Source organism: Cynocephalus volans, chromosome 17 (genome assembly GCF_027409185.1).
Source record: "Cynocephalus volans isolate mCynVol1 chromosome 17, mCynVol1.pri, whole genome shotgun sequence".
NCBI lineage: Eukaryota > Metazoa > Chordata > Mammalia > Dermoptera > Cynocephalidae > Cynocephalus > Cynocephalus volans.
This window is the reverse complement of record NC_084476.1, coordinates 6,910,980-6,936,907: the sequence shown is the minus strand read 5'-3', so window position 1 is coordinate 6,936,907 and position 25,928 is coordinate 6,910,980. Positions and strand designations below refer to the sequence as shown.

Here is a 25,928-nt window from a genome sequence, read left to right as displayed (position 1 = left end):
AGCAGGAGGAAGAGAGGACACGTTCTACGTTTTGTCTGGACACCAGGTCCACGCGAAGCTACTCACGCACATGATCTTACATGATTTTCACACTAATCTTTTGATGCGAGGACATTTATTCTCTTCCTATTTTGCATGAGGAAACTGAGGCATGGGGAGTTTAGATAATGTACCCAGGGTCCCACAGCCAGTTAGTGGGAAAGCTGTGGCTCATGGGAGTCTGCCCAAGAGCAAACGCTCTACAAGGCTTAATTGCTCCAGACATTGTCGTTTATTCATTGATCAAACTGCACGCTGGCACTGTGCTCGACCTTGGCATGCGGGAATGAACAACACACACTTGGGCCAGCCCCTGGAGCCCCTGGGAGTCCCTTTAGCCCCTGGGAGCCCTAGGCAGCCTGCGCAGAGCCCTAGGCAGCCTGCGCAGGTGGAGTGGTAGCTGTAACCCAATTCTGAATCTCAAAGACCAAGTTGTTTGGACTTTCCTGTGGAGGGTGGGGCCTCTCGAGGTCTTTGCTGGGAGCAGGACTTGCCCAGGCCAGCAGGGCCTTAACCCCTACTGCTTCTTCTTGCCCCAGGCTCAGGTCCTGCAGCCCCTCGCCCTCTGACCCAGCCTCCCTTGCCCAGGAATTCAGGCCCTTGGGGGCTTTAGGGCTCAGTGGAATCCTGTGGAGGTAGAAGCCACTTAGGACTTATTTCCTGTATTAGTCTGTTTCTGTTGATTATAACAAAATACCTGAAACTGGGTGATTTGTAAGAAAATAAAGTTTATTTGCTTACAGTTTCTGAGTCTGGAAGGTCCAAAGTCCAGGGAACACATCCGGTGAGGGTCTCGGTGGTGGCAACAGTGATGGCAGGGTAGCACATTGCAGAAATGGCAGGGCAGACAGAGAGTAAACTTGTCCTTGCTCTTCTTTTAAAGTCCTCAGAACCACGCCCCTGACCACCATTATTAATCCATTCACTACTGCACAGCCCTACAATCCAATCACCTCTTTAAGGCCACACCTTTCAATTTCATAATAGAACTTCCAATCCCTCAGCAGTTACAGTGGGTATTAAGTTTTGGAGGGAGGTTCAACCCAAGTCCCTTCCCCATCCTGATCATTCTCCCATCTGGCTGTGCTCTGTTTTTCTGTCGAATGTCACACAGTGACAAGATGGCAAGGGCCAGGTAGGGGAGGCAGCCCGTGGGTCCCATGCCACCATCACCAGTACCAAGTTCGAATGTGAGAACCAGGCCCCACCTTCTTGTTTGTTGCTTGGGTTAGGATTAGGGGAGTCTCTAACCCTAGGAAGTAGAGGTGCTACACACAGGGCCTTCCAGGCCGGCAGTCCTTCCTGCTCCATCCACCTGCCAGGCCGGCAGTCCTTCCTGCTCCATCCACCTGCCCAGCCATCAACTGAAGCCAGAGATCTTGCTTTTCACCCCAGTGACCTCCCACATCCTGGCACATGGGTGGCATCTGTAAGTGTGTGCTCTTGGTAGATTGATGCAGTCTGTTCAAGCCAGCAGAAATCACAAGGACCTCGCTCTCACATACTGCTTTGTAGCTGAGGAAACTGAGGCTGAGACAACTCACCTGAGGCCTTCTTTTTTAACAATAATAGTAACATCATCACCAAAAATTACCAGTGTCCAGTGTTATCCAAGAGGAAAGTTCCAGAGTCTGCACATGATCCCGTTGCGCCCTTGCCCACCTCACCACACACCCTCTTGGTCCCTCTCTTTCCCTAGTAGATGGTGGCAGGTGGAATCCTGGGAGGTTTGAGCTGGGAGAGTCTCAAGGGATGAGGGCTGTACAGGTTCCTGGGGCCTGCGGGGGAGCCGGCCCATGCTGAGCCTGGCTGTGCCCCTCTGCAGGGTCGCTGGACACCCATCATGCCCCAGCCCAGACCCTGAACGAGACCCAGCAGGCACTTGAACACCTGAGGCGGCAGCTGGACTCTCCAGGGGTCCTGCAGAGGAAGATGAGGCTGTTGGAGCAGGAGTCTGAGCAGCAGGAGCTGCAGATCCAGGACTTCGAGAATGACCTCGCCGAGATCCGTGCTGACAAGCAGAACCTGGAGGCCATCCTGCACAGCCTGCCTGAAAACTGTGCCAGCTGGCAGTGAGGGCCACCCAGACCCCAGCACATGCTCCCCCTCCTGCTGTTTACATGGCCCTGGGCATGCACACCCCCACAGGTGTGCCAACACAGGCACACCCACCAGAGCCTGCTGCTATGTGCTGTTCCCTGTGAACGTTCACATCTGCTTTAGAGTCAGCCTTTGTCTTCCTCCCTGCCAGCACAAGTGAGCGTGCACACAGTTCACCCAGGCAGCCACTGTGCGCACAGCCCATGAGTGTGCACTCCCACCCTGGAGATGCACACACGTGTTCACGTCCACCCAGGTGTGCACACGTGTTACAGTCAGTCCACACTGCTGTTGAGAGCCAGATATGTGCTAGGCACCCTCTGGTCTTTGGGTGAGTTATGTTTTGTCAGATACCCTGTGCTGCTCTCATACCTACTCTCACTCTAGATAGCAGGACTCCAGGCAGGGTTGGCACCTGGGAGGCTGAGGGAGATACCCATGGAGAACTGGGGTGGGGCTCAGCAAGAGCCAGAGTGCCTAGTCCCAGAGCAGCCTTCTGTCCCACCACAGCCCCCGCAACCCATCACCCAACACACACACCCAGCAGCTCTACAACATCCTAGGAGTGTTCTCAGCAGTGGAATCCGAGGCCCAGGGACCCCTGAGGCCATGGCACGGCCGGCTTAGCCAGCTGGAGCAAGGCCTACCCCTGGTGGGGGTATCATTGCCTTTACTGGATATTTCCCTTTGAGGATCCTGGGACTGCACCAGACTCCCTGAAGGAATCGCCTGCCCCAGACTCTATACCCCTTTCAGCCTGTGCTCTATCCAAAGAGCCAGGCTCTGAAGGGCCTGAGGGGCCTGGGTCAGGGGGGCTCAGAAAGGCCACCAGGAGCACTCCTTTGTGCCCCTACTGACACAGTTGGCCTTTGATTGACACTTCCCTCACCAACCCTGTTGCCCCACCTGCCCGGAAGGAGGCCACAGGGTGTGGGAGCCTGGCTGCCATTCCAGTGTGTCCTGCCCGGGGAATCCCCCTGTGGCCAGGCCTCTGTGCTGGCCTCTGCCCAGGACTCCCTGGCATTTCCTCCTGCTGCTCCTCCGCCCTTTCCCGGGTCCTCTTCCAGCAGACAGCAGGACTTGGCACTGGGAAGACAGGCAGCTCTGTGGGCTCAGCCCCTTCCCATAGCTCCCCCTGCCCCCATCAGGAGGAACAGGTGGCAGCGTGGACCAATTCTCTTTAATGTGGAAATAAAGGCCTTTACTGAGCTGGGTGGTGTGTCTTTGATCTCCCCCCCTGGTGGGCCCAGGGCCCTGGCTATGGGTGCACACGCAGCATACCTTTGTAGGGGAGCAGCATGTGGATGGAGGTGTTTGGTGATCCCTCTTGTCCATATGAAGTGGTAGGAAGGTGGAAGAAGCTGAGCTCATGGCTTTGTGGTGTCTTCCCATGGTGGGGGCACTTTGCTGGGAACCTGTGATCACAGGCGCCTAGCCTCTCCTCTGTACCCCCAGGAACTTGTCACCCAAAGTCTCAAGGCTGGGGGAACTTGAGGGGGGTGCAGAGAGGCCCTCAGCTGACCTCTGGTTCGAGCTGGAGACACGAAGGCAGGAAACAGTGAACTCAAAACCATGTGTCCAGGCCTGGCTGGTTAGCACAGTTGGTTAGAGCTTGGTGCTGATAACACCAAGGTGCAGGGTTCAATCCCTATACCGGCCAGCTGCAAAAAACAAAACAAAACGAAACAGTGTCCAGTGGCACAACAAGGAGCAGGGAGGGACACCAACGAGGAAGAGGAAGAGGGCTTTGGGCTGGACCATGAAGGGTGGGGAGACAGAGGAGGGAACATTCCAAGTGAGAGGATGGGCAACAGCCCGACATCTGCAGGTTGGGGGCCTGGCCAGCACAGGCCACTGCGGATGTATGGGGTGGGATTACGGAGCATGCTCAGTCTCTTGGCTGCAAGGCCCAAACCCCTTGGTTTAAACAGAAAAGGGGAGTCTGTTGGATTGGGAGTGTCTCTCGGAACCCTGGTGGAGAGGCTGCCAGGCCTTGGAGACAGCCTGGGGCCTGGAGCCCGAGACTGCTGGGTGGGCAGCTTCCTTGTCCTCCTTTCTCCTTCCTTCTTGGTCTCTGCCTCTGCTTTCCTCTCCGTGTTTGCACCAGTCTTTTCTCTTTGCAGAGTGGCTTTCTTTACTTTTCTTGCACTTTATGGAAGAGGACACCCCCACTGCTACCACACACCCACCATGGCCCCCAGGTTTACATGTCATGTGCATTTGACATGTCATCATGTCAAATGCTTGCAAGAGACAACCTGGACACTCTGTCCCGATTCCAGCTTCCCAGGAGAGACCAACCCAGCTTGGGTCAGGTCCTCCTAACCCCTGTTCAGAACAAGGATCTCTGGATCCAAAGCCACATAATGAGAGATGGCCCATGCCACCTCCCCCTGCCCCAAGCTAGTGGGAGACAGTGTTCAGAGAAGAGGTGTGCTCCTCCACAAAGAACCTTAGAATCAAGGTGGGGGGGGGGCTTGTAGTGACATTATTAAGCTGAGCTGGGGAATTTCCTGGGTGGGGGCGGGGAGGCTGAAGACAGGGAAGTGGTTGCTCTACAGTGAATTTGGCGATTGGTGTCTGTTGTCAGTGGTGCTGAGAAGATGAGGGGTCTTCCAAGACCTCTGGGACAGGGTCTAATGTCCCCCCAGCCCCTCTTCCCCCGATTTTTCTGCTGACAGTGGCACATAGCCGTTCTGATGAGGCTCTGGGCATTTTTATGCTGTGGAGCTCAGCGTAGCGCAGTCCCAGCCTCCCCGATGGGTGGGGAGCAGCGTTCTTCTCCACTCCACAGTGACATACCTCAGGCCTGACATCTGTGACTCATACAGTCTGATCATGCTTGGTGCACGCAGAGCCACTCTCCCGCCCCAGAGGCCACTGCTGGGTGGAATGTGGCAGCTGTTGAACATCTGGCTCACAATGCAGCCCAGCAGCTGAGCGGTGGAAGTTTGGGTGGCTCTGCCCTGCAGAATGGGTGACCAAGGACCAAGCAGCCCCACTCGCCAGGGCAGTGAACCATCTGAGCTGGATGGGGACTGCATTCTGAGGGCCCCTTTCTGTGACTTCCAGATGGAACCTCTCCCATCAACCAAGGGTTGTAACTCTTAAGTTCTTCTCCCCTCTAAGTTTTTACTATCTGTTTAAACCACCCAGAAAGTAATCAAAGTTACAACAACTCCTGCTTAGCAAGAAACTCTTGCTTCCTCCATTCTGCAGATTAGGGGACTGAGGCTCAGACAGGTCAAGTGCCTTGCCCAAGGTTATACAGCTCGGCCGGCCGGATCCAAACCCTAGGGGTGAGTGGACAGAGGAGAGTAACTGAGAAGCAGGCACTGGCTGTGCTGGGGAGGAGGGACCTGCTCCCCCCCCCCCCCCCCCCCCCCCCGCCCCCAACTGCTGCGCTGACTTTAGCCACATTCTATTCTGCCCAGCCCCTCCCTGGGGGCAGCCTGGCTACTTCCCACCCCACAGGCAGCCACAGGAAAAAAAAAAAAAAAAGATAATCAGCTGGTCCTAGGATTCCAATCTTAAAGGTCAAGATGGAGACCAGTCTGTGGGGAAGGAGACCGGTGGGTGTGTGTGGCGAGTGACCCGGCGTGCCATCTGCCAAAGCAGTCCCCATCTATGCCTGTGGCCCCAGCCTAAATATCAGGATGCCTCCTTTCACTGTCAGACTGTCCTGACTTGGACACTAGCCTTCACGATCACCCTTGTTACAAGTCCTCAATTCCTGTCCCCTGAGCCCCACTCTTCCTGCAATTATTGGCTGGTTTATTGCCTGGTGGGCTTGCACCCCAGGCTTCAGCCTCCAGACTTTTCTGTAAAATGGGAGTGCCGAGTCCTATCTCATAGTTTTGAGAAGGAAATGACCGTCGTACGGTGCAAACCGCCTGGTGCAGTGTCCCAGAAATAGCTTTGATGAACAAGACGCGAATTCATTCAAGCTGGTTACAGCGCCCTCGGTGTCCGAGTGGCCCCACTGCGCAAAGGGCACGGTAGTGTGGCCGCCTCCAAGGGTGGCGCGCTTTCTCCCTGCCGCTGGGAGCGCTTTGACACCCCCCCCCCCAGCGCCCCCAAGACCGTCCCGCTTTATTTCTGGGGAAGCCAGCGCGGAGGGGACTTGCAGAGGTCCGGGAGGAGCGGGGAGGGAGGGGCCGCCGGCGGCCCGCGCTGTGCGTCTTCCACGTGCTCCAGCAGAGGGGTCGCCGGCGGGCTCCGTGTCCCCATAATAGCCGCTTTGATGCCCGCGGCCCTGGCGGCGGCGGGAGGGCAGGAGAGGGGAGGAGAGAGAAGAGGAGGGGGGGGAGGCGAGGCGGGCCGGGAGCCGAGGGAGGGGTGTGTCCGGCCGCCCGGGCCGTCCCTCCGCCCCTCGGTCCCGCCGCCACACGCAGCCGGAGCTCGGACCAGGCGCCTGTCCCGCCTCCTCGTCCCTCGCCGCGTCCGCGAAGCCCCGAGCGGGCGGGAGCCGGGTGCTCGCTCACCATGTCGGTCGCGCTCAGCAACAGGTTCCAAGGTAAGCGCCGCTGTCCCCCCACCGGCCCGCGCCCGGCGTCTCGGGCCCCGCCACCTGTGCGCGCGGGGCGGACGGCGGGGTCCGCGGCGCGCGGGAGCCGGGCGCGGGACCGTGGGGGCTTGGGGCCCGGGGAGGCCCCCGCTTCCCGGCCGCCTCTTTGTCTCCTCCAGGAGGGAAGGCGTTCGGCTTGCTCAAAGCCCGGCAGGAGAGGAGGCTGGCCGAGATCAACCGGGTAAGCCCCGCCGCCCAGGGCAGCGTGCGTGTCGCCCGAGCCGCGCGCCGCGGGCCCGCAGTTCCCGGCGCCCCCGGGTGCCTCCTCCGCCCGCGAGGCCGTGCCCGCCGCCAGATCAGCCCCACTTCTTCCCCTTCCCCCGGGGCTTCCCGCGATTGCCTCCCTCCGCCCCCAGCCCTGTGGCCTCCAGGTAGGTCCGCCTCCACCTTCCAGCCCGGTCCTGGCGTCTCGGGTTGCAAGTGGTTACTCTCAGCCGAGGGAGGTGGGGCCGGCCGGGAGCTCGGATGCCAGCCCGGCTCGGCTCGGAGCTCCCCGCAGGCCCGCTTGGGACCAGGCGCACGGATTTGGCGCGAGAAGGGACCCCCAAGGCCAGTGCTCTCTTCTCTACAGAACACAGGCTCTCGGTTCACTTGCCAATGTCGGCAATTCCTGTGGTCTCCTGCCAACCCCCTTCCTGGCCCCTGAAACACACAACTCTTTTGCTATAACTTTTAGGAGAGGTTACCTTAGGGACTTGGTGCTTTTCTTACTGGTCCTGGTGGATTTCTATAAAGAAATTCTTCAGGCTGTTGCCAGGCATGCAATGGGAGCTCCATAAGTTTGCTCAATGACCTCGCAGATTCTAGAAGATAAGGAAAGGTGGCAGGACCTGTCTGGATTGGCCAAAGCGCAAAGGGGGCTTTAGGGTTCTGCAAATCCTGGTCTCAACTCTGGCTTCCATCACCTTCCCAGTCTGTGGTCTTTGGCAAGGACCTTTCCTCTCCAGCAGGGTCACTGTGAGGGTTAAATAAGGGAAGGTGTGTAGTGTGCTTGCTCTGTGGATGGCACTAGAATTATGTCCTGAGGAGCACTTCTCCCTGTTCCTTCCTGACGGGTGGCAGAGTTGTGTCCACTGAACAAGGCTGGGCATTCTCCCTCCTGGCTCCCTTGGGCCACTAGACACCCAGGGTCTGAGCCCAGCTCAAAGTCCCAAAGTGGGAAGCTGCTGGAGGTCCACAGAGCCCTGGTGGGGGCTATGGGGAGATGGTCTGGGGACCGGGGCGTGGTTGTATTTCCTCTCGCCAGTAGCATGCAGTCTTGACCGTCCTTGATTTTCTTGGACTGCCTGGAAATGGGCAGGCTGTCTGTCTTCATTCCACTGGCTATGGACAGCTCCAGGGACTCAGGTTTCCTCCAGGTAACTCTGGCCCCCTCACTGCCTCCCCGCTCTGTCTCCTGGTGCCATCTTGAGCACAGCTGAAAGGTTGCCTGGACATCTGGCTGGGGCCCTCAGGGGTCCAGGCCTGCTGGGCTCCCTCCCAGTTCAGTCTCCACCAGGCCAGCCTTCGTCTTGGCTGCTCTTGTCCTCTGGCCAAGAGCCTAGGACCCTGACCTCATGCAGCCCCCTGGGCCATTCAGCTGGGCGGGTTCTGAGCTGGCTGAGTCCATCCACAGCCAGCAGGACCCTGAGCCAGAGACAGCTGGAGATGGGAGTGAGGTGACTGTAGCTGGACAAGCCAGAAGAGCTGAAAGTGCTGGGGACTCTCTGTGCCAACCCCGCCCTTGGGGAGGAAGATAAGCAGGGGAGGGGCTGGGGAGGCTACAGGGTTGTTTTGGGAAGTGCGCTCGCTTGGCTCAGAAAGGGGAGGGGCTGCAGCTATTAGGGGCTGGTCTGGACACTACTAGGACCAGGGAAAGTGAGCAAGAAGGGGCAGGATCCCCAATGCCCAGAGACAGCAAGCAGCTGACCCAAGGCCTCACTGGAGCCAGTGGCAGAGCTTGCGGTCTACTGCCCTTTCCCTGCCTGCATGCTGTTCTGAGACCTACCGTGTGAGCCCAGGCTGCTGGAGGGCTGCTGGGGCCCAGGGTCAGGGCCTCTGGAGAAAGGAGCCTCCAGGATTAAACCAGAAGCTGGAGCTGCTTCCCCACCACAGCAGTTCAAGGCTGGCCCCTCCATAGTTTAGAGTCATGAGGCCTGGGCAGAGCACTGGTTCTGTTACCTCGGGCAAGCCACTTTACTTCTCTGAGCTTCCCTCTCCATAAAGAGATAACGGTGGTGATTGGTGAGGTAATCTACATTAAGTACCTAGGAGAGCTGGCTGCTGTCATGGTTGTTATCATTTTTTCCTTTGGGGCCTCAAGGTGCAGGGGGTGGAAACCTGGGATATGCCTGAGACATGCTGCGACCCATACTGGCTGCTCAGCAGGCCTTGGTCTTCCTGGCCTGCAGTGGGAGCGGTGATCCCTGCAAGAGTCCATGGAGATGAGCAGACAGAAGCTCTTTGCAGACCTGGGGAATCACTCTGTTCGAGGGTCTGGTTGACCCAAGGCCATGGCTGCAGTGTGGGGTGGATTCCAAAAGGAACCCTTTGAGCATCCTGGACTGCCTTCCTTTGGGGTGCAGCTTCATTGCCCCACTGGAATGTGGATTCTGGGGGGCTGGATTGAGTGGCCTTCCCAGTGGCCTCATGGAAGCAGGACAGGCGTCATGACTCACTGCATGGGGGGCACATGACTGCTGCTGTGCCTGGGGCAGAGCCCAGCCTGGCTGGCAGCTCTGGGGGCATCTCTGGGCCGACACCCCGGTTCCCTTTGGGGCCTTTCTCCTCCCCTGGGCGGGCCAGCTTCCAGAGGGCAGCAGGGTAGCTCAGTCTCAGTATTGCTGTTGTACAGGATTCGAGAGTAAAAATAGAAGGGGACTTGGGTGGGCCTAGGGTTCCCGGGGGGAGGAAGAGATCCATGAAAATGCAGCTTTTTTTTGGCTTCACTTTAGTTTTTGCTGTGGTTTTCTGAGCACTTGGCATGGACTGGCACTGTGCCAAGCATGTGTTGTGGGCGTTATCTTGTTGAATGCTCACTCTAGCCCCGGGAGGTGGGTACTGTTATTCCTGTTTCACTGACAGCAAGACTCAGGGTTGAGTAAATTGCCCAGGTTTGAACAGCCCAACTTGGACCCAGCCTGTTCTCTGTGTTTGTGTGTGCACTCACGTGTGTACATGTCAGCACTACTGGAGTGGGCAGAACCGGCGAGTGCCTCCTACTCCCCCCACATAGCTGACATTCCCGGCACCCTGATGGCGTGGTAGGTGACCCTGGGCCAGCTAGGCCCGGCCTTATATGGCAATGGGAGAAATTTTCTCCTGCTTCCCACAGGGACAGAGAGAAGCGATGGGGCTGGGTGGGCTACCCTTCAGAGTGCCTTGCCCTGGGACCTCGCAGGAGGAGCCCAGAGGACAGTAAGGCTGCTGCTCAAGCTGGCTAGTGGCCGGGATCTTTAACACAATAATGGGAGTTGTGGCTGTGCTCCGTGCCCAGCGTGTGACAGGCACCATCTCACTGACCCCTCTAGACAGAGCACTCCGTTAGATAGATGTGCAATGAGACTCTGTAAACATCCCCATCAGACCAGGAGTATAGTATTATGACTCCCATTTTAGAGATGAGGAAATGGAGGCTCAGCCAGATGAAGTCCCTTGCCCAGGGTCACCCAGCCAGAAAGTGGCAGAGCCGGGATTCAAACCAGGTCTGTCTGACTCCAGATGCTGCCTATGGCCTGCTCTGGCCCCTGTCCACCAGGTGGCTGCGACCTAGCTGTGATGCAGACCTTTCTTGCTTATGTGGATAAGGATCTCTGGCGACTGTCCTAACATCTCAGCCCTCCCGGATCGAATGAAGGGCACTCAGCATTCCCTGTCGCATTTAGGTGCCTAATGGTTATTTCAGAACCCATCTGTACTGGGAAGAGAGCTGTGTAGGGCAGGCTGGGTATCTCTGACCAGGGGTGTGCAGATGTCCCCTGCCCCTCCTCCAGCAATGGGGGACCTCTGAGACCTGACCTAGGCAACTACCCAGGTGTGTCTCTTCCTGTGTACCTGGCAGTACCACTCTGTCCTTGCCCAGGTGAATGTGCCCAGTTGACATTGCCAGGCACCCATCTCTCTTGCTCTTCCTTAATATATTATAAGGAGGATGGTGATAAGTGACCACGTGAGTCTCTGAGGATTCAGTGTCCCCTGCAGGTCCGGCCAGTTGTGACCTCTGTGTGGCCATGTCACAGGAAGCTGGAGATGGAATTTCTTCAGGGTCTGCTTCATTTATGTTGTTGGCAGGGTGTTTTTCTTCAGCTGCCCCATCTGTTGGCGAGGACGTGGCATCCAGATGAGGCCCCAGAGCTGCCACGGGGAATGTGAGCCTGCTGTCCTTGTGGGTGCATGTTACAGCTTCCTGCTACGTGCCAGCCACCAGGCCGGGCATCTGTAACCTGGTGCTGGCCCTTTAAGAGCCCATGGGCTACGTCAGAGGCCTCAGGCCAGGCATGATGCTGCCTGTCCTGTGCTTGGGGTGCTTGCCCAGGGCTGCAGCCAGCAGCCCCTTGGATGGCCTCCAAGATGGTGATATCCGCCCACCCCAAAATTCTGCTGCAGTTCATACATAAAGACGAGCCTGGAGGGCCAGGAGCAAGAGTCCGCCAGAAGGTGCTAGAGGTACCAGCCCAGAAAGAGAGTTAAGTCAGGGAGCAGCGGGCAGATGGCAAGAATCCAGAGGCCAGGACACAGCAGGGGCTGCCAACCTCTGATGGTTTTGGAAATAGCCCCTCCTGGTCATGAGCACTTGGATGGGGCTCCCTGGGGGATTCCGATGAGCATCAGAGGTTGTAGGTGACAAAGAGAGGTAGCAGTGAGCAGGTGTGGCTGCAGGCGCTGTCCCTGGGCCTGGGATGGGAGCACCTCACCCTGTGTGGATGACCTGTCACTGCTAGGTCAGCCAGGAGTCAAGGACAAAGCGAAGCTTGCCCTTGAGGAGGGACGGCCAGAGGTCCAGTGCTCGCTGGAGGACTTCATGGCATAATGTAGGGACAAAGAGTTGTGTGTGGAGGTGCCAGTCAGGTCACTGAGGCCTGCAGACTTGTCCCTCTGCATATCAATAGCCACTTTCAGAGCCTAGTAGTCCCCTGTGCCCAAACCTATTTCCCCCACGCCAGCAAGTTTTTGCAGCCAGAAAACCTTATCATTTGGGACAGTGGGTTGATTGGGAGAGGGGGTTGGGGGTAGAATAAACCATCTATTCCCACAACCCCTAGAGGGCTATAGAGTGGTTCCCTGGCCTCTGGCATAACCCTCTTCTGCAGCTGCCCAAGAGGAAAGGTAACTCCCAGTATTGACCTTCTTTGCCCAGAAACCTGTGGCCAGGCCACCTTCTCCTTGTTTGAGTCAGGGAGGGAACTGGGATGGTGAAAGGAGGCAGACCTTGAATTGTTAAAACTTTGTAATCTTGAGCAAGTTGAACAACCTCTCTGGGCCTCTGTTGCCCCATCTGTCAAATGGGGATACCCAGAAAGAGGAGAGAGACCTAAGTCAAGGGGACAGTCTCCTTTCTAATCTGTTGAATAGTCAAATGATGGTCTGTGGGGGTTGTGATCTGACTGTATGGATATAAATGTTAGAAAATAATAATAAAGAGCTAACATTTATTATTTACTAAGTGCGGCAGGCACTGTGTTAAGCACTTTACGTGTATTTATCTACATATGTAGTCCTCGAGGCAAGCCTTGATTATCTATGAGGTAGATAATCTTTTGATCCTTCCTACAAATGAAGAAACTGAGGCACAGACAAGTGTAGCAATTTTCCCAAAGCTGCTAAGTGGATTCAAGGCTTTACCCTCTTTATGTTTCTTTTGCTTTTCTTCCAAACATCTGGGGTGGCTTCTATCTCTGTCACTTCTGCCTGTGGACCCAGGGTCAGGGGGTTGGTTCTGGATAGACAGGGTACCGGTCCACTGGGCATGGCTGTGCACCAAGGATGGGCAGGGATGCGAGGGAAGAACGCCAGGGCGTTGTGGGGGAGTTGCGGGCTGCGCATGAGCTGGCACCAAGAATCCCAGGCTCGGGGGTGGGTGGAACCTGCCTCTCCCACCCCTGCCACAGCTGCCCGAAGCCCGGGGCCCGCGGGGGCTGCCTACCCACACACAAACAGGTCAGCTGCTTCTCTTGCCCTGGGCACTCTGTGGCTTTAGCATTTGTCATTTTTGGCTCTAAGGGAAAATATGAGTCCAGTCCTTGAGTCCCCTCCAGTCTCTGTCACACAAACTTGCAAAGCTGCCTGACAATTTCAGGGATGAGGATGGAGAAAGGAACTCTGGATGAATGGCAGGCTTCTCCAATTATTGAGTGCCTACTGTATGCTGGGCACTGCTGGGTGCTGGGCATCTGTGGAGCATAAGACGTAAACATGTCCTCCTAGGACCTGTGGCTGAGGACGTGCCTCCTCCCAGCTGCCTTCCGTCACCCACCTCCTTGGCCACTCTGCATCTCAGCTCTGTGCGGGCAGGGAGCCCAGCAGCATCTGCCATGGAGTTCAAGCCCACCACAGCCACTTGCCTGCTCTGCTGCTGTGGGCGAGTTACTTATCCTCTCTGAGCCTCAGTTCATCCACTCATCCCACACATACTTAGTGAGCACCTACTACGTGGGACCTCCACTCTAGCAGGGGGAAAGCGACAATGGACAGTAACCTGAATGCACAGTGACGACACTAGTTGCTTTGGGAGGTGTCCATCCACGGAACAGAAGCAGAAGCCGAGTGGGATGAGGTGGACTGCAAGGGGCGGGCTGCAGCGGGCTGCTGCTGTAGGAAGCAGGGGGGTGATGTTGGCAGCATTGAGAAGGTGACATTGAGCAAAGGCTTGGAGGGAGGGAGGCAGGGGGGACCAGGCAGATGTGTGGGCGTAGAGCACTCCAGGCTGGGCACAGCTGGAGCAGACGTCCTGAGGTGGGAGCGAGGGAGGAAGAGTCCGAGGTAGCTGAGGTGCCCACAACAGTGGTGGAGGGGCAGGAAGGGGGACGTAAATGGAGTAGTATGTTAGATGATGCCGAGTGCTATAAGGGGGTCCAGTGAAGGGCATCTGTTATTAACCACTTGTGCCCTTGGCCTGCTTGTTCTGTGTCCATCTGCGATTTGTCTCTAAGACCAGGCACCGTGTCCCTCACCTTGAATCCCATCTGCCTGCACAGTGGCCCAAGTAGAACTGGGTCCCTAGGAGTGGTCAGTGCACACTTAAAGGCAGGCTCCTGGCTGGGTGGGATTTCTGGTCAACCAGAGCGGGAGAGGCCCTCCAAATCTCTCCCCAGAGGTTCCCAGATGCTGGGCCATGCTGTGCTCTTGTGCCTCCCCATGAAGGTTTTCCAGTTTTTGGTGAAGTGAGGGGAACATGGGGGCAATGTGGTGAGTTTGTCCAAGGCTGAATGGATTCCATTTAAAAACTCAGAGATCATGAACTTCCTACTTTTATGAAATGTCCTTTTCAGAACTCATGGCAACAGTCAATGGTAATTGTTTTAAAAGTCTTTACTTGGCAAAATAGAAACTTGGCAGACCAATATTAGTACACCCCCCCCTTAAAAAAATGTTTCTTGTCTACATTACCCCAAAGTCTGGGAACCACTGACCTAATTTGTCCTTCCACTGGACAGATATGGGATCCGGAACCCCAGGAGGTTCCTGGTTTGCTCAAGGTCCCAGGCAAGAGTTAATTGTCTTACTTTTGGTCAGAGAATGCAGTGGGGGAGCCGTGGAGAAGAGCCATGAGAGGGAGCCAAGGGGGTAGGGAAGACATCTACAGAGCTGGCCGAGAGGGGGGCGGCCTCCTCGGCTGCAGAAGGCTCCAGCTCTGGTTAGTGGAGGCAGGGTCATGGTAATGAGGCCAAGCCAGCTAGACCCCATGGGTCCCGGGACAGCCCTCTGCCTGGCTGCAGGAGGGCATGGGCCCTGGAGTCTGACAGACCCAGGTTCCAAACCAACCCTGCACTGTCTGTGGACTGGAGATGTATTATTTAACCTCTGGTCATGTTCTAACCAGTAAAATTGGAACATTAGCAGCTTTGAGGATTTAATGAAGTCACACTGTGCCTGCCACAGTCAATGTTTTATCAAAAGCAAGGGGGCAGTCAGACCCCTCCCCAAACCCAGCAAGGCAGATGGGTCCCGCCATGAAGGGGTGCTGAGTTGACATGGAAGACCTTGGGCCATGGAAGGCATCACATTCTGCCTCAGGCTCATGGTTTCATCTGCTGCTTATTGAGCACCGAAGCATGAGCCTGGTGCTCAGTGCTCCTGTGGGTTAGCCCCATTGAGGGACAGGTGCCCTCAATTTTACTATCTGTGAAATGGGCAGGTACTGTTGTGCCTGAAGGGACTGAGGTCCAAACCCTGATTGCATATAGACATTTAGGTTCTTATCCCCCATTCTACCTGAAGCCTCATAGGGGTTTACAGCAACAGACTGGAAGGTACGGAGTTCTCTGTCCTAGGAGATGTGTAAGTACAGACTTGGTCATCATTTAGTGGGAAATGATAGCAAGAGTTTAGAAACAGATCAAATGATTGACGTGGATAACACTGCACATCATTTTCAACATGGACTTTCTGTAATTTTAGGATAGGCACCTTATCTTATTCACCTTGGCCTCCCCTGCTTCCTTGATGCCGGGCACAGCACAGTGTGCTCTGCACTTCTGAGGTTTTCTCAAAAAATGCTGAATGAGTGAATGTATGGGGAGCGACACCCATGTCCAGTGAGCTCGGCAATGAGGAAAGTGAGGTCCGGCGAGGAGAGGGGGTTTGCAGAGTCCGAGGGGTAGGATGGGAACTTGTCCTCTGCTTCCCCATCTGAATACAGATTCTAGGGCTTCTGGAAGATTAGCCACAAGGCAAGTAAGATACCTGGTGCTGTGCCCAATGTAGCAGGTGGTCACTCATTGGTAGCTTTGTGGTTTAAGGCCGGAGACCAGGCTGGATGAATGTTCGCAATCTGCCCATCTCTAAGGGTCGAGGCTAAGGGTACAGGCTGTCAACTCAGATGGAGCTGAGTTGAAGCTCTGTGTGAGCCTCAGTCTCTTCGTATGTAAAATGGGTATAATAATTAATAGTAGCTACCTCTTGGGGCTCTGGGAGATCTGGAGAGATCATGTGGGTAACCTGGAGGCTATTGTTAGTGCCCATTCCTCCCCACCTCGACCTTGCCCATCTGGTTCTGAAAAGACTCACTTGAGTGTCTCCAAGTATCTGAAGGGAAGGTGGGCCAGAGATTAAAGACCCCAGTTTTACAGGTAAGGAAACAGGTAAGAGTGTAAGTGACCTCCCAAGCAATGGACAGTTATTTTCTGACTGGAGCGGAGACTAATATGACCGCAGCTGTTCATTGAGTACTGTCTATAAGCCAAGAGTCATACACACACTCTCATTGGATTCTCATGCACACTCAAGAAGTACCTATGATAATTATCCCCATTGGGCAGATAAAGCAGTAGTAGAGGGACAGAGAGGAGTTAATTTGCTCAGGACCTCACACCTAAGGGATTAGTGACGGAACCAGGCAGCTTGTCTTTGGAGCTCACAGCTTCTCAGATCCTGGAGCCAGGGTGCCCTGGAGGAAGCACAGGTCCCCACACTAGTAATTCAGTTGCTGGCTGAAGGTGTTCAGTCCTCTAGAGCAGACCCTCCAGGCCCCTCCCCAAGCTGCTGAGCAAACTTCCTACCCACAGGGTGGACTGTGCAGATCTGCCTCCAGGGGTTGCTGGGGCCAACACAGGACACACCCTGCCTGGTCAGGCCCGGCCACCCAGAAGGTGAAGAGGTAATCGGGCAGTAAGCCTCTGTGTCACTGACCTCTGCCCCCTGACCCCTTCCTTGCTCAGCGCTGTCCTCTTGCCTCTGTAGGAGTTTCTCTGTGACCAGAAGTACAGTGATGAAGAGAACCTGCCAGAAAAGCTCGCAGCCTTCAAAGGTAAGCTGGGGCTGGCTGCCCTGCCATCACAGGGAGCTGGGCTGGCCCATCCGCCCATGCACACAGGACTCCTTAGGCCCACAGGCTAGGCCGTGGCCCCCTTTCACCCAGGATGCTCCTCTTCCTGGCACACTTCGAGACAGGGGTCCCTTGAGAGGTGGGGGCAGGCCCCTCCACCTTCTGCCCTGCAGGCCCTGGACTGGCCCTGCCCCTCTCTTTCCCTGGCTGCTCGGCAGGGCTCAGGCTGGCTCCTGGCCGCTGCTGCCCAGGCCCTGCTCGCTCTCGGGGCCCCTCACACAATCAGCTCTTTGTGAGCAGCCCTTGCCTCGGCGCTGGATCGTCTCGGGAACCCCTGTGGAGAATGGACGTTTGTGTCGCCACAGTGGGGCACGGGGGCAGAGTTTCTGCCATTGAGTCCCAGCAGCACAGGATGAAAAGAAAACAGGGCCTGGGAGCCCATGCGGGGAGAGGGACAGCATAAAGATCTCTCTGTCTGGGGCCCTGGCACTTGGTTCACAGCCAGAGGCTCGAAAGGAGAGAAGCCGTGCACACAGGAGCGGAGCAGACCCTCCTTTCCTGCCGAGGAGGCACTCAAGATGTAGGACCCCTGGACTCGCTGGAGGACGTGACCCCCATGTATTTGCAATGGGGACATCTTTCCTGCTCCAAGGCAAAGAGCCTGCCAACTGCTCCTCAAATCCCTTACAGCTTAGTTGTCTTTAGGCAGGACATCGACGGCTAATAATAGTAATAACAGCTGGCATTTGTCAAGCATCAACCTGTGTGAAACACTACTCACGTGGCCTTGGGAGCTCCCCAAATCACCCCAGTCCACCAGGAGGGAGCCGGTGCAATTGGTCATCTATGGATGGAGAAAGTCGGGGTCAGTGAGGTATGGTCACTGGTCACAGCTCACCCATACCAGAATTGGGACTTGAACCCATGTTGGTCTGGCTTTAAAGCATTGTGCTATGATGATTTTTACATTAAGAAAAAAGGAGAGAAATAGGAAAAAGCCTCCCCTGTCCCCACCACACCCCAGCCGCCTGCAGAAGAGCCGTGCAAAGAAGAGCAGTTCTCTCTGGATGCCAGCGGGGCCACTCTGTAGGGGTGGCTATGGGAGGAGGGCCAGGGTCTGGGGATCTAATGTCCGCTCTGCTTGTCTTCGCCGGGATGTTGGAGTGGGTCTGTTGGGCTTGACTGGAACCACAGGGAGTTACGTGGGAAAGGAAGAGACTTCAAATCATTCACTCATTTTCTCTCCAAAATGAGCATTTATAAGCACCAGGCCCCTGCCCATAGGAGCCTGTGTCTAGTTGGGGAGGGGACAGTAAACAGAGAGCAGGGAAATACAAAAGTCAGCAGATCATAGTAGGTGCTTTGGCGAGAAAAGAACTTAGGAGGGAGGACAGGAGTGCTTTGTGGAGGGGGTGGGTCGCTTAGAGATGCAGTGAGCTGGAGCAGGTGGGGGACGGGCAGCAGAGTGGAATGGAGGGGCCAGGGGTGCCTGCAGACCATGGGGAGGACCTCGGCTTTGTCACACTGGCCACCCCATGGTGCAGAGTAGACTGTGAGGGCCCTGCTGTGCCCAGGTAGGAGTGACCTGCCAAGGCCACGAGGTTTGTTTGACACACTGCCCTCGGCAGAAGATACCACACTCATTGCTCAAGTTATCCTCCCTCTGTTGGAGGCTTTCCTGGTCTTGATCAGGGAATTTTAATTCAAGTCTGTAGGTGAGATTCGTGGGGAGGGTCTGTGTATCCCTGGAAACTGTGCTGCTTTGTGAGCTGGGGCGGGCCCATGGGCCTTTCTCCTGGTTTCAGAACCAGTGACCTCTTAAATCGTAGGTTCCCACACCTGACTGCCCCTCAGAATCACCTGGGACACTCTAAAATCACACCAACATCTGCCCGCACCCCGCCCTTCCCACACCCCCTGAATCCAAACCTGCAGGGCCAGGACTCGGTTCTGATCACGCCACAGCTGATTCAGCGCAGCCAGCCCGCGCTGTTGGGGACCTGGGAGGAAGCCGCTGCCCTCCTGGTGAGAGAGTCAGAGTGGCCCCAGCTGGCCATGTGCCTGCAGGAGGGGCACAGGCAGGAGGAGCTCTTTCTCCTGGAGTGGGGAGGGTAGGGTGGGCTCCCCCAGGACCCAGTCACTTGCTCTCAAGGGAGTCACTGGGTTGCCGCAGGGAGAGGTGCTGCTTCTAGGCTAATGCCAGCATTTGTTCTGTGATTTCCAGACAAGTACATGGAGTTTGACCTGAACAATGAAGGCGAGATTGGTGAGTGAGGCCTTGAGTGTGTTGGGGGCAGGGGGAGGGAGGGTGGTAGGTGGGTAGAGGGCTTGAGGGTCCACGTGGGTAAGGAGAGTAGGGTGGTCCCGCGAGAGTGATGAGCACACAGGAACTTCCACAATGGGCCAGGCCAGCCGAGCCGGCCCGGCGTGAGCACTTCTGCCCTCTGCCCTGGCTCCACGGCCCTCCCTCAAGGCCGTTTCCTCCCCCTCTGCTTCCTTCCCCACCCACCTCCCTGCCCATACCTCAGCCTCCCATCAGGGTGCTATGGGGACTCAGGATAGAGGGTGCCACACCCTGCCCAGAGCTGGAGACACGAGGGCTGCCCTAGGCTGGAAAGGCAGGTGACCCCTGACCCAGGGGGCTGGCATTTCCTTTGTACCCAAGCCTGCCTTTCCATTGTACAGTTGACAGGGTGCTTTCGTGTTCATCAGTTCCTTCCTCCACGAGACCCTTATTGCACGCTGCTATGCTGGGGGTGACGCTCTGTCCTGTGGCACTTGCGTTCTGGTAGGAGACCATAGCTCTGTCTTCACCAGCCATACTACAACACGGTCAAGGCCGGTTTTATTATCCTCATTTCACAGATGAGGAAATCAAGACTCAGAAAGGCGGATTGACTTGCTCGGGACACTGGTTGTCGAGCGGCAGGTGCAGGGCCCGCCTTCGGCTTCTGAACAGGCTCCTCCTGCTCCGTTTCATCCTGTAGCTCCTGGGTGGCCTCTGCTGCCGGAATTTCTTCTGCTCTGTCTCCTGTCCTTTCTCTTTTCTTCTCCCTTTTGAGTATATTGATCACTTTTTCTTTAGAAAAAAAGTGTTTTGGAAATACATTTTCACCATAAAAATTTTTGGGAAACACAGCAAAGCACAAAGACAAAAACACATCACCCACAGTCCCACCTCCAGACACATAGAAACATTTTGGTTTATAGCCTTCCGCTCTTTATTCTAATCACAAATGCTATTTTATACCATTTTAGAACCTCCTTTTTTTATATTTTATTTTTTGTAACTTAATGTACCAGTGAGTATTTTGATTTATGATTGCTTTTTCTTCTGAAAAATCCGTTGTAGGAATGGACTCTAATTTGTTTGGCCAATGCCTTAAGAGTTGACCATTTAGACCATTTATAATTTTAACTATTTTTGATGATTCTGTGAAGAACATCTTTGTACGTGAATCTTTGTCCACATTGCCGGTTATCTGCAGAGTAAATCTCAGGAACGAGATGTTGTGGGTGAAAGGCTTTGGAAGCATCTTGCCAAATTGCTTTCCAGAAGGGTCCTGCCAGCTTTGAGTCTGGCTGGCTGCGTGTGGAAGCCCTTGGCTCTCTCCTGTAGGAAGCTGCCCAGCTCTCTTTGAAGTGCCCTGGACACCCTGGCACCTTCAGACCTGCACGCCCTGCCTCTCACTGAGCTCTGGCTGCACTGGCCCAGCCCCGCTCCCACCGGCCTTTGCGGATCCATTGTCCAGTGAAGGACAATCCAAAGGAAATTGCCTCAGATCTTGGTGGGAGCCAGGAGGTCAGAGGCAGCAGCTCCTCAGGGTGTAGGGACTTTTTGGTGCCTCCCTTGTTTTTCTTGAATTTTGTTCTTTTGTTAGTTTTCCTGCTCCACAGGATATTTTTGGCACCCTCTTCCCCCTAGTAGAGGAGGAGCCCTAGGACAGCAGGGTGGGGGTGGCAGGTAGGGAGAAGCTGTCTGCCACCCAGTGTCCAGGAGAGTGGCTTTCAATACTGGGGTCATTTCATGGGCCATTGACTCCCTGGGTAGCAGGAGCAGTGGGCACACAGCTCACCCTAGCCACAGGGAGCAGCAGGGATAATAATAAGAGTGTAAAGAAAAATGGTTCTGTTACTGAGCACCTGCTCTGTGCAGGAGCTTGCCATACACCAACCATTCTACCATTGATGGAGCAGGGGTTCAGAGAGGTTAAGTACTTTGCCTTAGGTTCCACAGCAGGAAACAGCAGAACTCAATTCCAACCCAAGCCTGTCTCACTCTAGAAGCCCAGGTCCCTAACCACTAATGTATACTGCCTCTGAGGAGAGCTGGGAAGGTGTGATGGGCTCATCCTCCCCAGAGGAGAAATGCCATTGACTGCAGATCCAGGCGGGGGATCTCCTGCTGAGCTTCTGGACGTGGGGCGCAGGAGTGGAGCTTTCCCAGCTTCCCTGCTCGGCCCCAGCAGCCTGTCTCTGCTTAACAGATCTGCTTTTCCTCTGGCAGACCTGATGTCATTAAAGAGGATGATGGAGAAACTTGGAGTCCCGAAGACCCACCTAGAGATGAAGAAAATGATCTCAGAGGTGACAGGTGGGGTCAGCGACACCATCTCCTACCGAGACTTTGTGAATATGATGCTGGGAAAACGGTCGGCTGTGCTGAAGCTGTGAGTACCTCTCACCTCTCTGGGGACCTCTGAAGGTAAAGTCGTTCTGTGCAGAGAGGCCCCTGGCATGGGACACCTCATCCATTCCCCAGCCAGCAGGTAACTTGCTGTATGACCTTCTGGGCAAGGTGCTTAATTTTTCTGAACCTTATTGCCTTATCTGTCAAATGGTCACATTAATACATAGCTTGCAGGGGAAATTAGCCTATAGCAGAGTGTCTGGCAGAATCAGTAAGTAAGTAACTGTGATGATGATGGTGGTGGTGATGGTGACAAATCTATTGTCTGAGCCTCAGTTTCCTCATTTGTAAACCCAGGGGTTGCTGTGAGCATAAAATAGAGTTAAAAATCAGCTCCGAACAGAGCTAGAGTTCAAATCCTGAAGCTATTACTTGTTACCAAAATGACCCTGGGAAAGTTACTCTAGGTCCTCAAGCCTCAGTTTCTTCATCTGTAAAATAGGGATGATTATACACGTCTTCTGTGAAGTGTTGTCCTGAGGGTCAGTGAGATGGCACATGAAGATTCCAGCTCAGTGCCCAGCTGATGGCAAGCACCTAATTATGGTAGCCAAACTCACACATCGTAGGTACTTCCTACTTGCAGAGTGTTAGAGATTCCCTGCAGAGTCTCACCATCATGTCACAGCTGAAAAGGACACTCACTTGGCTTTTATGAAATAAGATTCACTTTTTTTTTTAAGTATGAAAAGTAAAATATACTGTCTCATTTTATGAAGGAGTTCACAGAGGCCCAAAGAGGCTGAGTAACTGGCTCATGAGCCCACGGTTCAATCTAGCCAAAGCTTTTAGCATCCCCACTTACAGACAGAAACTCTGAGGATGAGAGCGGTTGAGTGTCTGGCTTGACTCACCCAGCTGGGAAGTAGTAAGGCCGACATTCAAATCCAGGCTGTTTCCCCCTGGAGGTCATACTCTAAACCCCTACCTGCTACTCCCCAGACTTTATTCTCAGAGCACTGGGGAGGTTTTAGAAGATCTGAAGGGGTTTTGAGCACAGCCATGGCCTAGCCTCACTCAGCCTCGTCCAGGCATCACAGTTAGAGGAAGGCACCTGGCCTAGAAGTAAGAGGCCGGGGTCTCATCCTGCCTCTGCCTCGGACTGCCTGTGTGGTTCTGAGGAGTCCCATTGCCACTTTGTGCCTCAGTTGCCTTCTCTGTAAAATGGGATTAGCAGGTCCTTCCTTGTAGCTGCCATCTGGGCTTCTGTGAGGATTGTAGATTTGAGGCCATTCTGTCAAAAACTGTGCAGACTCAAAGGCTGGGATGACCTTTTTCTGGATGAAGGAAGAAGTCCTAATCCTGTTTTTTTCTTTTCTTTCCTCCATCTCCAAACCAGAGTCATGATGTTTGAAGGAAAAGCCAACGAAAGCAACCCCAAGCCAGTTGGCCCCCCTCCAGAGAGAGACATTGCTAGCCTGCCCTGAAGACCTCTGCCTGGACCTCCCTGGCCTCCCCACCCCTGCTCCTCCCTCCTGATCTGCCCTTCCTGACTCATTGCGATTTGTCTTGTTTGTTTGGTTGTTGTGGGTTTGTTTTTCTCATCGGCAGAATCAGTGATCTCTTTGTAAAGCACAAATTATCTGCCTTAAAAGGGGTCTGGGTCAGGGGACCCCGAGCCTTGGGTCCCCCCCCCCTCTTCTTCCCTCCTTCCCCTATCTTTGTGCAGAAGGGCTGACATCAAACCAAAAACCAGAGGGGGCAGGGCCGGGGCTGGAAGCCTGTGTTCCCTATGCTTGCAGCTGGCACTGTCCGTCCTTCCAGGTCTCTGAGCTAAGTTCAGGCTTATTGGCCTGGCCCTGGTGAGAACCCCAGTCTGCTTTCAGAAGACCTTGGAGTAGGGACAAGTCTTCAGGATTTTCCCAGACAGCTCTGTGGTTTCAGTGCTGTTGGGTTGTACAGGACACAGCCACTCAGTGCCCCATTGCCGTAGCTGACCCCCCTCAGTCCACTCCTCTTCTCATCCACAATGATGTGACAGCAGGCGGGACGGATAGGAGCTTGCCAATTTGAGCCCTTCAAGAAGGTAGCAGAAGGAGCCCTGTGGTCCTGCTCCCTGGCCACACCTTTACAAGCAGCTCAGATGGAGGGCAGCCTCACTATCCCTCGCTGGGGCAGCAAAGGGCTTCAGATATAGAGATGAGGCCAGGGCCTTGTAGGAGGGTTGGCTCAGTGCATTCCCACCTTTTGGGCAAAAGGATGGGAGAATGGGGGGTAAAATGTTCATGGCAAAAAGCACTACTGTTAAGCCAAGTGCTGAGAAATAGGAGGTTGCCTTTCTGATCCCAGTCTGCTTGAAACCTGGTTTTGCTTCCCTCCTTTACCTTCCTAACCTACTCATACCACTCATTCATTTATTCATCCACTCATTCATTCAACAGATATTTATTGACCACCTATTATAAGCTTTAAGTCTTCCCACTTTGTCCTGACACGTGCTGTGTCCACTGTCTCTCGGACTCATCTCTCCCTTTCCAAATCGCTCAAAACCTTGAGCTTGGGGATTAGATTGGAGTCACCTGCATCCTTTCCGATGGACTCAGGATTTTAGAGGCCTGTAGGTTAGCTAGGCCAGTCCTCTGATTTCACTGGTGAGGAAGCTGTTGTGGCCCACGGTGATGAAGTGCCTTGCCCAAGGTCAAGGTGTTAATCTGAAGATGGCAGAACCTGAACTGAAACCCTGCCAGTGTTCAGGTACCCTGCCAGTGCCTCATCTCTGCTCTGGGCTGCCTTAGTCAGTGATGAAAAGAGGGAAGGGGCGGGGAGGGGTAATCTGCTTGGTCAACACTACGGGAAGGCTTCACTCACTCTAGAGGCTGGGACTTGTGCTCCCCGGTGACTCCAAGCGTAGGGTATAGGTTAGGCCCAGGCCTGGCTCTGCAGTTCTGCCTCCCCCGCAGCTTCTTGGCTGAGCCTCAAAGAACCGCTTCTCAGGACTCTCTCAGGAAGATGTCCAACTCAGCCCCATCTTGGCTGAGCAGACTGCACCTGTGTTCTGGCGTCCCTTTCCCTGCCTGCTCAGGACTTCGATGCATTTACTTGCTGAACATTCTTGTTAAGCACCTGCCATAGGCCAAGAATTAAGAACCCAGTAGTGAAATGGACAGACTCATGGAATTTAGAGTCTAATGGGAAGTCAGACCCAGACAATGACAGTGAGATGAATGTTAGGAAGGTGGGGTGGGTATGGGGGTGAATGCCCTGCAGTCCTGGGGGAGCCTAGCTAGACCCAAGACTGGGCAAGGGTTTTGGAGAAGCCTTTCCAAACCTTAAGTGGAAAGGACTGGGCACTATTGGAGGTTGGAGCCATCTGGGCTCCCGGCAGCTCTTTAGTGGTCCATGATCAAGGACCTAAGGCGCTGCCTCTGCAGCAGCTTAAGGGAATAAAACAGGTAGAGCATGAGGTTGGGTTAATCTGCTGGTTTCAACCGGTTCAGGAGCAAGGTTATTTGGCCATGACTGGCTGGTCTCCAGCCTAAGGAGCTGCTTCAAATGCACAGGCCTAGTTGAAGTTTAAACCCCAGCAAAACATTCCTCCTTGTAAATGTAAAGTCCTACTCCCAGTCCCCGCTCCCCCCGCCTTGTTTTTTGGGTTTTGTCTTTGTTTTTGTTTTTCTTTTGTGTTTCTTTTCTTGAGATCATCAGATTAGCAACTGCCTGTCCCCACTCCTTCCCACTGCCCCTCCTCTCTGGGACAAGTTGAGACCTTTGAGGAAGATAAGGCCTACCGTAACTTCCCATCATATTCATGTGTCTGTTTCTCCCTTTGAGAGAAAAGCAGAACCAATCAGGCTTATTTCACTGGGTTCTAGTTTACAAGACTGCAGGAAGCCTCAAAGGAGAAGAGCAAGCAGGTGTGTCCCCAGCTTCCGGAAAGAGGGTTCTCTCATTGGATTGGGGGTCTGTGGCCTGGGAAACTCCATTTTTTGAAACTCAAACCCTTAGGGGAGAGGGTTTCAGGAGTGCTTCCTGGAAATGGGGATCTGCATGTATTTCAGGTTGTGGCTGTTTGCTCTAGGACTCTTATTTCTCTGTTTCAAGGTTCAACTTCTTGGGACTTCGACTGGCTTCTTTCTGAAAGACCAAATCTAACTAATGTAACCACCAACACGGGGACTGCCAATATGGCATTGTCCCTATGACTCAAAAGGCAAGAGTTTGTCAGGCAAATTCAAGTGGATGAAGTTATGTGTGTGCGTGTGTTTATGGAGTGTGTGGGGGGTAGGATACCATCTGTACAGATTGAAAATAAACCAGACAAACTTACCAATGTCTTGATTGGTGTATTTTGGCGACAGTTCTGGGCTCAGCAAATTAAGAAGAGCTAGCTAAAATAGTAATGTATCAAATGAGTGTGTTCTGTGTGTTAGGGTCTGAGACAGCTGAGCTTCCTTTACTTCTCACCACAACCCCACAAGACAGGTTCTAGTCCCTCGTCCTTGTTTTTACAAATAAGAAGCAGGTTTAGAACAGATAAGTAATCTGCTGGAAATCAAACACTAAGTGGCAGAATATGCCCCCCTGGAGCCAACCTATGGGCTTCAAGTTATGAACCTCTGCCCTAAAGCGTT

At 54.5% G+C, this 25,928-nt stretch overlaps 2 protein-coding genes across 2 annotated transcripts in view; both read left to right on the top strand.

Annotated features, from left to right (window-relative positions):
- Positions 1 to 2,433, top strand: part of LAMC3 (laminin subunit gamma 3) — a 62,107-nt gene extending 59,674 nt beyond the window's left edge. Inside the window, exon 28 of the mRNA XM_063082353.1 lies at positions 1,865 to 2,433. Coding sequence (XP_062938423.1) covers positions 1,865 to 2,115 — 251 coding nt within the window. The 3' untranslated portion in view covers positions 2,116 to 2,433. The remainder of the gene's footprint in view (positions 1 to 1,864) is intronic.
- Positions 2,434 to 6,540: 4,107 nt separating this feature from the next.
- AIF1L (allograft inflammatory factor 1 like) lies at positions 6,541 to 24,514 on the top strand. The gene is made up of 6 exons (XM_063082252.1): positions 6,541 to 6,655; positions 6,826 to 6,887; positions 16,583 to 16,649; positions 18,892 to 18,933; positions 21,175 to 21,337; positions 22,697 to 24,514. Exons 1-6 carry the CDS (start codon positions 6,625 to 6,627, stop codon positions 22,782 to 22,784), a joined length of 453 nt encoding a protein of 150 aa, XP_062938322.1. The 5' UTR covers positions 6,541 to 6,624; the 3' UTR covers positions 22,785 to 24,514.
- Positions 24,515 to 25,928: the final 1,414 nt, after the last annotated feature.